Source organism: Nothoprocta perdicaria, unplaced genomic scaffold, assembly GCF_003342845.1.
Source record: "Nothoprocta perdicaria isolate Ctin4 unplaced genomic scaffold, notPer1 scaffold_196, whole genome shotgun sequence".
Lineage (NCBI taxonomy): Eukaryota > Metazoa > Chordata > Aves > Tinamiformes > Tinamidae > Nothoprocta > Nothoprocta perdicaria.
In genome coordinates this window covers 442,171-452,847 of record NW_020455160.1, presented here as the reverse complement: position 1 = coordinate 452,847, position 10,677 = coordinate 442,171, and the positions used below count along the sequence as shown (strand labels likewise).

Sequence of the window (10,677 nt, the reverse complement as noted above, 5' to 3'; positions counted from 1 at the left end):
TTTCCTTCCTTTTCTTCTTCCCCGCCTTCGGTGCTTTTCAAGCAGGGAGAGGGATTTGCCATTTTCCCGGCTGGGTGCCGCTTCCTTGGCTCCTCGCGTGCGGAGGGGCCGGGAAGGCGGCCGCCGGCCGAGCGGGGCGCTACCTGTGGCGGGGCTGCTCGGAGCCCTGCCCGCGGTGCCCCGCGGGCTGCCCGGCACCCCTGCCCTTGGCTGCGCTCCAGGGTCACCCTTCAAGTGACAGCGGTTACACGAGGCTGCCCCTGCTGCTGCCCATCGGGCGCCTCCGTGCGTGGATGGCCGGGAGCCTGTGTGCTGCCAAGCGGGAGCTGAGAGCACAGCTCTGCGTGGATTCCCCTCCATGGCCACAACTTTCCAGCTCTGATCGCTTAACTTTTCTCCTGCATTTTTTTTCCGCCCCAAAGTGCTTGATTTCCTGGCCTGCTGTGAGTAGTGCCTGTTGATCTCCCCTTGTGTGACTTTGCCTGAGCCTGTGAGGGCTCTGCAGGCCTCCAGGGGCTCCGAGCGCAGCGTGGTGGGCTGTTGTCTCTGAGCGGCTGTAGCTGCTCATCTCCCGACAGGGGGGTTGGCTTGTGCATTGTTACAGTGTGAATGTGCCTGGGTTGTTCCCTCCCGCGGCCGGTTAGGAGGGCTGGGGTGACCCCCGTCTTGGAGGCGGCCGGGGCTGCGTGGCTCTGCTCGGAGCCCGGGTCCCCAGCCTGGCCAGGGCACCACGTGACACGGGCTGTTTGGTTTCCACCTTACTAGGCTTTAACCAGGAGAGCTCTGCAGGCAGCTCCACCATGTCGGATAGCGACCTGGGGGAGGACGAGAGCGCCACGTCTCTGGACCTGTCTCAGTCGAGCAAGAGGAAGAGGAGGGGGAATCTGCCCAAGGAGTCTGTGAAGATCCTTCGGGACTGGCTGTACGAGCACCGCTTCAACGCCTACCCCTCCGAGCAGGAGAAGCTCAGCCTCTCGGGACAGACGAGTCTCTCAGTGCTGCAGGTAGGAATCGATCCGCACAGCACACGCACAGCCCGGTGCTGCACAGGGTCAGGGTGACAGGCTGGGGACACTCGGCAGGGCACTCTGTGACCGCACTGGGGACAGGCTGGTCTTAGAGAACTCCCCCAGAGAGCCTGAGAGGCCTGGTGGGCTCTGAGTGCTGCTTCTCCTGGTCCTTGTGAGCAGGAGAAGCCTTTGGGAACCTTTGCATTGGAGAAAGCTGTGGAGGCCTGGGGGATAGATGGGCTTTGGCCACAGGTGGACCACAAGCAGCAGCTTGTCCTGCCGTCTTCTCCTGAATTGGTTGCATTAAGGGGAACACAAGACAGCTGAAGGGCTCCCACCTGCTTTTCCTTCCAGCCCTGGCCGGGTTGTAGTGTTACCTATGCTGGGGTGGCGAGTGGGACCTGGCTCCGCGGTGCAGGGCAGGACTGGGGCTCAGCTTCCTGCAGCTCTGTGTTCCTGTGAGCCACACAGAGGCCAGGAGCCCCAGACAGGGGGCCCAGGGCCACGCACCTCCTCTCCTGCTACTCTGCTTTTCCCGCTGGTTCCTAGGGCCGTGCAGGGTAGGAAATGGCCCTTGTGCAGGATGGGAGCAGGCAGAAGCCGGGAGACTTGTGGCTGAGCTCCTCTCCTCGGGCTTCCTCTGCGGCACACTTCTCCTTTCCCCGCTGCTCAGTGCAGCTCTGGCCAGCAATTCCAGACACTGGTGTGTGGGCTGTGTCAGTCTGTCTGGTTTCCTTCTCCCTGACCAGCAAGGCAAGCTTTCTTTTCAATTTTTATTTATTTAAATGCTGACTGCATGACAGATTCATCTCTGGCCAGCCCCTGGGGCACTGCTTTGAGGGAAGTTTGGTGGTCCTGGGATGGCTTGAGCTGGATCAGCTGGGTTGGGGCTGTGATGGGCTTGGGGCCCTGCAGAGCCGGTCTTGTCCTGGGCCTGGTCACCTGCAGGGAGGACGGTCCTTTGCGGATGGCGCAGCAGGAGCTCCATGTGCTGGGATCCTCCGCTGTGCTGGGATCTGCCTTGCTGGATGGGGCACCCACTGGTGCTGCGAGGGGACCGCAGTCCTGCCAGGAGCCCTGGCAGGGTGGTGTGGCCAGGGGCTTTCCTTGCCCTGAGCTCCTCGGGACCACGTTGGGCAGGAGCAAAGTGTCAGTGGGGCCTGGCCTCGTGCTGAGGTTTGGCCTTGCTCTGCACCAGCTGCTGGCTGTGCGTGAGCTGTCCTTGCAGCCAGCGTGTGCTCCCTGCACTCCTGCTGCCAACTGCAGCCACCTCTGCGCTGCAACGCGGCAGCCTTGCGTGCTGGGGAGACCTCAGACCATCGCACTGTGAGAAGATGCTGCTCCCTTCATTGGCGAGGCGGGAGGTGGAAAACCCCAGCACAGCCTGGTGTGGGGCTGCTTAGCTGCCCTCTGTTTTAGCAGGAGACGCTTGTTGGGGTGGAGGTGCAGGACTTCCCACTGGCAGTTGGCTCCTGCCGCTGTTTCCAGGTGCCGCCCCGCAGCTCTGCTCCGCACCGCGGCGGGCTCTGAGGTGCCCAGGCTGGAGCGGCTCCGGGGGCTTTGCTCCCCGCGGGCAGCAGGTCTCGCTGCAGCAGCACCGCTGCTCGGCTCAGCCCGGCCACTTGCCTGGGCTTGGCGGCAGCCTCTCCGCAGCAATGCTACGTCAATGCTGACCGAGCAGGGGCCGAGGCTGCCACTTAGTTATGTATCCCCCGCTCCCCGGTCCAACCGTCTTTGGGAACGGGAGCCCAGGAGCGCGAGCGCGGCAGCCCTGGGTCTCCAGGGGAAACGGGGAAGCCACGTAGGTATCTCCGTTGCAAAAACGCTGGGAGATAAGAACGCGGGGGGGATGCGCGGCCGCCGTCGTTTGGTGGGGATGCTCTGGGGTGGCGGTTCCCATGTGATGGTGCTGGGGCAGAGCAGCGCGGGCGCCTCGGAGCGGAGCTGCGGGCAAACCCCACCTCACAGCGATGGGCGATGCCCTGGAGTCTGCCCTGCTGATTCCCTGTGTCCGTCTCTGGTCACGTTCTCCAATGAAGTTAAATCCTGGAAAGAACTAGCATGGAGGGGGGATATCAGCATGAGCTTTTGGAAGGGGCCCTTGAAGCTGCGCAGAGGTGGCTGGGCTTTTTGTTGGGAGAGTCTAGTTGTCTGGCTTATAGCTATTGATGGCTGTGGGATTGCAGGATCACGTCAAGGGTGCTCAGCTAAGGCTTGGGAGAGAGCGTGTTTGGAAGGGAAGAGGAGGTGAGACGGGCATATTTGAGGGTGCTAAATGCCAAATATTGTCTGAAAGACAAAAAAAAAAAAAAAAAAAAGACAACTGAGATCTTGCTGTGACTGAAGTTGTGGAAAAATCTTTCTCCTCAGGGGAAATAACTTACACAGCTGCTGATCTGGGAAAGATCAGTCTTTTTTTCTTGATTTATGCTCTCCTAATTGTACTAAGAAGTCAGTTATCTTAATGTAACTTTTATATATATATATATATAAATATATATATATAAAGGTCCTGTGAAACAATACGTGGCAGAGGCTGGCTGCATGGCTGCTGCAGTTCAGAGGGGCTTCCGGAGATGTAGCTGCAGAGCTCTGCATCTTTGGCCTCCATATGTACAGAAGTCCCTGTAAGTTTGCTAGCTGGTAGGAGGCCTGGAGAAGTGTTGATGTACTTGTGTGATCCCCCGCACCCGAGTAGCGTGCGAGGGGCTGCTGCCCCGTGAGTTGACAGAGCAGGATTGCGGGTTTCCCCTCCGGCGGTCGGATGTGGCTGCGCTCGGTGCTTGTCGGCATGGTCGGAGCAGGGACCTGCTCCACCGAACGCAGGAAAACTCCCTCCGCATTCGGACCTGGGGCTTCCTGGAGTCTGCTGGTGTCTGAGCCGTTGCTGTGCGTCCCGCGTGCCCTGGAGGGTGCTGTGAGCTTTGCCTTGTCTTGCCTGCATGGTCAGAGTCACCGACCTTTGGGGCCAGGCTGGGGGTGTTGCTGGGCCCATCTGCTCCTGGGCCACGGGCAGCCTATGTCCAAGAGCTGCTCCGTCCCCACTGTACGGAGCGGCCGGTGCCGCACGGAGCGGCCGGCCCCTCGGCTGATCCGGGCAGCGGCTCCTCCCGGAGGAGAGCAGGGCTGGGGAGGCTGCCCGGTCCCGGGCTCTGGCCTGAGCGCGGCACCCGCTGGGCGCCCCTGCGAGCGCCAGGATGCGCCTCGAGGGGAGGGAAGGGGCCCGGGGAGCTGGTGCCTGGCAGGAAGCAGCTGGCGCTGCGGTTTCCACCAGGTAGCCCCGTGAGAGCAGCGGCTCGGCCTCCCTGGAGCCCCACGGGGAAGGGGCCTCCCGCGAGGCCGCCCCAGCTCTGCAGCGGGTCCCGGCCCCCGCCTGACCTGACTGCGCCGCCCCCTCTCTCCCCTGCCAGATCTGCAACTGGTTCATCAACGCCAGGAGGCGGCTGCTGCCCGACATGCTGCGCAAGGACGGCAAGGACCCCAACCAGTTCACCATCTCGCGCCGCGGGGGCAAGGCGGGCGACGTGGCCCTGCCGCGAGGGGTTGCCGCCGGCCCCGGCGTCCTGGTGGTGCCTCCGGCGCCGCCCGCCGCCGCCTCCAAGCTGCTCTCGGTGTCCGTGTGCCCGCAGGTACTGTGCCACCCCGCGCGGGCGCTGGGCAGCAGCCTCACGGTGGTGAGCGCCCGCAGCCCCGAGCGCGACGCGCAGCCCGGCCCGCCGCGCGCCGAGCCCGACCCGCACGCCAAGGCGAGCACCGTGGCCTTGCTGGCGCGCACCGAGGCGGCCAGCCCCACCAGCGGACTCTTCAACACGCCGCCCCCGACGCCCCCCGAGCTCTTCGGCGACGACTTCAGCAGCTTCCAGCTGCTGGTGGAAGTGGCGCTGCAGAAGGCGGCCGAGCTGGAGTCGCAGCGGCAGGGCGGGCAGCTGCCGCTCTCGCCTCAGACTGAGCCCCCGGGAGTCTCCGTCTCCAAATAACGGCCCCCAGGCCCCTTCCCACGGGGCTGCCCTCCCTCAGCGCCCCCGACTCCTCCTGGCCACGGGTCCCTCTGCTCCGGCCAGGCCGGAGATCCGCGGCAGGAGCCGCCTCAGCCAGCACCTCCACCCCAGCAGCTCATCTCGACAGGCGACCCGTGCATCCCCAGGGGCCGGTGGGAGCGCGGGGCTCGTCCCGGCCTCTGTCGGGGCTGCCAGGCTTGGCCGGCCCTCCGGGAGCACTGACCTCGGGGCGCCGTGCCGGTCCACCCGCGCCGGGCTGTGCAGCCCCCTCGGAAAACCTGCTGACTTTCTTCCTGTTCTTTCCTCTAAACAAGGGACCAGCCAAAACTGTTTGTCCACGGAGTGACAGAGAGAAGATTTTTTTTTCCTTTCCTCATTCATATATATATATTTTTTAAGGATTACAGATGAAAAACTTTTTCTCCTAAAGCAAAACTCTCCAATTGCATCTTTCTTTTTTTTTTTTTTCCTCCTTCTGTTTTGCTTTCTACCTTGTTCCATTTTTCGTGAAGGACCTTTCCGGTACCTCGTGCTGCCCGAGCGGCCCTGCCTTGCCTGGGGAAGGATAACGGGCAAGTGAACTGGAACCCTGCAGTTGGTGGCGTTTCCTCGCACCAAGAACCGAGCGAGACCCGCTGCTTCTGCCGGCGGGTGTCACGGATGCTCCCAGTAGAAATCTCCATGGTGCTATTTCGCTAGTTTGTTTTGAAACCTTTTCCCTTCGATTGTGATTTTTTTTATATATATATATAATTTTTTTTGTACAAGCCTTCCCCCGGCTTCCCTGTGTTTCGGTGCCGTTCTGCTGGAGCTGCGCAGGCCGTGTCGCCGGAGCGAGCGCCGCGCGGAGCCGGGGCCGCGCTGACCGGGGAGCGGGACGCACGGCCGAGACTGTGAAATTTTGTACCCGTTCTTTTGTTTGTTTAGTTTTCCTGTGCTTGGCGAGAGGCGTGCGGGGGCGGCCCGCGGGCTCCTCGGGGGGCTGCGGGCGGCTGTGGCGGGGACGCGGACGCGCCTGCAGCCAGCGGGTTCAGGGGGCTCAAGTGCTTTAACCTCGGCTCCTCGGGCCGGCTGCGCAGGGCGTTGCTGGGGTCTCCCGTGCCCCCCGGGTGGCTCCTGGGCGCGGGGCTCTTCCCCCGCGCCCCCGGGATGGGCCCCGGCCCTGCTGGCTGCGGCTGGGGGGCAGTGGGGACCCTGGGCACTTCCCCCTTGCTCCTGCTGCCTGGCCTGAAGGGAGGGAGGCAGCCGGAGCCCCGAGCGTTGCAGAGGTCCTGGGCTGAGATAGTGCTGTTTCACTGTAAGATGTAAGTAAAATAGCGATTTGTACACACCTATATTATCTATCCTGAGAAACACTAATCCTAGGTTATTAGCCTGATTATTAAGTTGCATGAATAGAGGTATTAATGTCCCTGGGACCTGCTGCTCCCCTTGAGTGCAGGGGCTGGAGGCTGTGGTGCCAGGATGGAGCGGGGGGGAGGCACTCCTTTTGGGGGGCAAACCCTGAAGTTTGGGGCCTTCCTGCTCCCTCTCGAGTAGCCCTTTCCAGCCCGCATCCTCCTGGGGAGGGAGCCCTGTTTCCTTCCCCTCCTCTTTTCTGTCCCTGGAGCAGCAGAGCAGGGCTGGGGAGGTCCCGTCTGCACCGGGCCCGGGGTCGTTGCAGCCCCAGGGGACGGTGTGGAAGGAGGTGGGATGGGGGGACTGATCGGCTTGAAACTTATGGAGCAAAAAAAGAAAAAAAAAACAACTACTGTAAATAACTTCTTGTTTGTTCAGTTGTCAAATAAAAGTTTTCAGTTTTGTTTGTTTGTTAGTTTGTTTTGAATATGAGGCCTTAACCTTGGGCTGGACCAAGTCCCTCTGGGATGGTGCTCTTGCTCCTTCCATGCAGGCACAGCAGTCCCAAAGGCCTCCGGAGCACTTGGATGCGAGGGAGAGGAGGTAGCACCGGGCCTGGAGCATCCCCGTTCCCAAGGGGCTGGCGGCCGCACGGCGCTCGCCCGGCGCGGGCAGCAAGGCGCCCCTCGCCCTGCTGCTGGCCGGGGCAGCCAGGCCCCATCGCTGCGAGCTCAGCAGCCTGTCCCAGGGGAGAACCAGCGCGGGTGCCCCCCGCGGCTCGGGACCGTCCCGTGGGTGCAGGGCCGCCCCTGCCCTCCCCGGCCGCGCTCCCCCTCGCGCCAGCCCCACAACCCACTGCAGCACCAACGGGACGGTCACTCTGTGACCGCCGCTCTGGTGCCCCAAGGCCTCGTGGACCCCAGGCTGCAGATCAACACAAAGCACAAGGTCCACGTTGTCTCCTTTGGCCACGGATGGACACGCGCCCCTGCCCACGCCAGATGCGAGGGCAGCGACGGGAACGGGCCGCCAGCCGAAGCCCCACTGAGAGCCATGGGCTCCTCGCAGCCCCCCGACGGGCACAGCAGCTCTTGGGCACCCGAGCCCCTTAGAAACCAAGCACACCGAGGGAGCAAGAAGTGCAGACAACCACCACTTGAGACTGCATTTATTTTATTTCTCTCTTCTCATGATACGCCAGGCAGCTGCGCCGGCTGCAGGGAGCTCTGCTCCTCCAAGGCAGCCGCACACGCACCCGCTCCAGAGCCCCGGGTGGCGCGGGACACGCGAGGCCGCAGCCACGTCCCCAGCCGCCACGTCCCCAGCCCGGCCCTGGGACCCCCGGCCTCTCCCCGCCCCATGAGCGGGACAAGGCCCTAGAGCTCCTGCGGCCTGCAGCCCAGCACCGGGGAAAGGCAGGGGCTGCGCAGGCTGCCTGGCTGCAGTCAGAAGCATAAAGTAAAAAATAACCCACATTTCCATGGTGGTCTTTAGTGCGAGAGATCTCTACAACCCCCAAAGCCCTGCAATTCCCCCTCCCCCCAAAACTCTACAGTGCAACCCAAAATCTCTCTCCCCAGCAATGAAGACCAACGCTGAGCTTCAGTCATATTATTTATGGCCAAGCTTTGAGGGGGAAATCTAAGTCCAGAGGATGGGATTAACAGGGTGGGCAGGAAAGTCTCTTAACAGCATCTATGCACAGACAATATACACTGGTCACTCAGACATCATTCAGTTTTACTTTTATTTATTATTATTAGTTTTTTTGCCTTCTGGATCACCAACACGCTGGTTGAAGCTTCTTTGGGATTCCTCCCCCACCCCCAGGAGGGCAGCACAAGATCTCCCAGCTCCTTCAAGCAAATAAACAGGGGGGAAAAAAGAAAAAAAGAAAAAAAAATCCCCACGAGATCACTCAGCATGGGGCCAAATGCTTGTTTTGAGGGGTGGCTACAAATTCAGTGACAACAGCTCTGGCTTCAAGAAACCAGGCTGAAAAGGAGGCCTAGAAAGGGGGGAAAATGGGCTAAAAAATACTTAGCAATCCTTCCTCTACCCAAAGAGCAGGGAGATAAGGAAAAAATAGGCATCTGATTACACACAGGGTATATATTTTTACACACACTTTTACACACATCTAGCTATAGTACATGTAAAAATATATGCTATACATACGCCCATTCTCACCAAGGTGCTTTTACTACACCATCTGCACTGTGTGTAAGGGCATGTATACGTGTGTATGAATTAAATGTACAGGTACTAAGTGTATATGTGCATATGTACACATACATACAGGCAGGCAGCCTCCCGTCAGCCACCCTCCCCTTCCTCTTTGTACAAACCTGGTCCTCCCACCCTGTGACACCACTACGCTCCCCGCCCCAGCCCACTTCCAAACAGCTTTCCCCCCTCCCCGTAGCAGCTTCTTTCTCAACAAGCAATTCAAGGAAAAATAATTAAGGGAAGGGGAAAAAAAAATAAGAAAAAAAGAAAGCAAAGTGTGTGCAGCTCATGCCCATACTTTCTGTGGTCCTGTGCCAGAAGTAGGGTACATTTTTCCTCTTAGGATCAGCCAACCAATCACTACCCCATCCCTCTTTACCAGCTTATTGCACATGTTAGTTCCTGGGCTGCATTTTGACACTTCTGCATTACATTCTACAGATTCGGTCATCTCTTACTTCAATAAAATAGAGGAACACAAACCCACGACCCTGTCCCTCCCCCCACCCCCCTCAAAAGGAAAAAAAAAAAATAAAAATCAAGAAAGGCTGCTTGCTAGCAGAGTGCAACAGTAGTACACACTGAATAGGTGTTCTCTTCAGGAGCTCGGTGGAAGAGAGGTTATTTCTAACACAGTAAACAAAGCCATGCAAAAGGTGGGAGAAAGGGAGCAGGAGGAGGAGAACTTAAAGGATGAGAAGGAAGAACAGAGGGGAGGAGGAAGAACACAGCATGGCAAGTGCTCAAGGCTTCATGTTTTGTTGTCCTCTTCTTGTAAACAAGCTAATAATTCTCATTAGATAGAACAAGTAAAAAGACTTAAGTTCCAAGTTGAGGAGCTGGAGTTTCCAGGAGTCCGTCAGTCCATTCAGCAACACCACAGCCAGTGAGAGAAAAACGAGAGGGGAATTTTTTTGTTCTTTTTTTTTTTTTGTTTTGTTTTTGTTTTGTTTTAAAATCTTCATTACTTAAAGCTGAGAGAAAAAAGCCAACTCAGGAGCCCTTTTCAAGGATGGCTCATTGTCTCTAGACTGAACAAATCACACTAGTTGAGAGAGAACCTTTTTTCCTTTTTTAATGACTTATAAAAACCACGCGGTTCCTTCCTCTGCCCCTCTGCTCAAAGGCGGGTCTGGGCCTCGGGGACGTAGATCTCGATGCTGTCTGCGCTCTCGGTGGCCGAGTTCTGCCGGACGGAGGCCGCCCGCTTGGCTGCCATGAGGCGCTTGCGAGCTTCCTGGCGCTGCTTGTCCGAGTCAGAGGCTTTGTCCCGGTTCAGTTGGGTTTTGGACTTGGCTGGCTTCTTTGGCACTGGAGGGGGTGGTTTCTTCTCTTCCTTTAGGGAGACAGTAAGGAAAAAAAACAAACATAAAATAAAAATGCACATACAGGAGGTTGCTTTCTACCGTGGGGACCCTAGAGCACCGCTAAAGCAACAGGACTAGGAGGTGGGTGAAAGAACCAAGAGCAGTGCTCCAGCAAGGCCCTCATCACATTGTCAGCTCCTAGAAGTGGCTTAACTGGCGCAGAGGCTGGGGGTTATATCCTGCCTCTGTGACCCAGCTGTGCATCACACCTTAGCACACAGTATAAAAACCACACCTCATGCCAAAACTGCAAGATTTTAGTATACGCCCAGAATCACAGTACTTTCCCCCAAATTGTCTGGTCATAAAACCTGGCCCATGATTGCAGCCACATCTTCAAAATGTTCCACGCAGATGCTTTTTGCACTGCTCAGAACAGAGCAGCTGCAGCCTACTTAGACATGGCTAAACACTACTCTGTATCCCTTCTCCAGGAGTACACTCCTCATCTCTCTGCTCTTCTCCCCATCATAACACCTTCTCCCCTTGTACACAGGAGTTTCCTGGATTACTCAAGAGGAATGTTCTTAGTGCATTGCAAACTGTGCCCGTAGGCATGGGGAGGATGGCTGATGGACCCTGCAATCACTTACCTGGCCAAGCGCTTAAAGCATCACAAAGGGTAGATACATTCTAGAGAGTTTACATAGCACAAGCGGGAAAGCGAGCAATTTTACACGTTTTTCCTCTTTGCAGATAGAAAGAGCAGAAGGATCTGTGATACCCCAAGCATCT

At 58.3% G+C, this 10,677-nt stretch overlaps 2 protein-coding genes across 2 annotated transcripts in view; one reads left to right on the top strand and one right to left on the bottom strand.

Moving 5' to 3' along the window:
• Positions 1–788: 788 nt before the first annotated feature.
• On the top strand, positions 789–5,043 carry TGIF2 (TGFB induced factor homeobox 2). Its single transcript, XM_026037336.1, has 2 exons — positions 789–1,004; positions 4,421–5,043. Exons 1-2 carry the CDS (start codon positions 801–803, stop codon positions 4,985–4,987), a joined length of 771 nt encoding a protein of 256 aa, XP_025893121.1. The 5' UTR covers positions 789–800; the 3' UTR covers positions 4,988–5,043.
• Positions 5,044–8,183: 3,140 nt separating this feature from the next.
• The window catches only part of DLGAP4 (DLG associated protein 4), a 141,660-nt gene continuing 139,166 nt past the window's right edge, over positions 8,184–10,677 (bottom strand). The window contains exon 16 of the mRNA XM_026037317.1: positions 8,184–9,911. Within this exon, the coding sequence (XP_025893102.1) occupies positions 9,696–9,911 (216 nt within the window). The 3' untranslated portion in view covers positions 8,184–9,695. The remainder of the gene's footprint in view (positions 9,912–10,677) is intronic.

Bases quoted from the DNA above. Each gene is read 5' to 3' on its own strand.
- TGIF2 (XM_026037336.1), top strand. From the start codon at position 801: ATGTCGGATAGCGACCTGGGGGAGGACGAGAGCGCCACGTCTCTGGAC. The intron at 1,005-4,420 runs GTAGGAATCGAT...CTCCCCTGCCAG, and splicing joins CGAGTCTCTCAGTGCTGCAG to ATCTGCAACTGGTTCATCAA.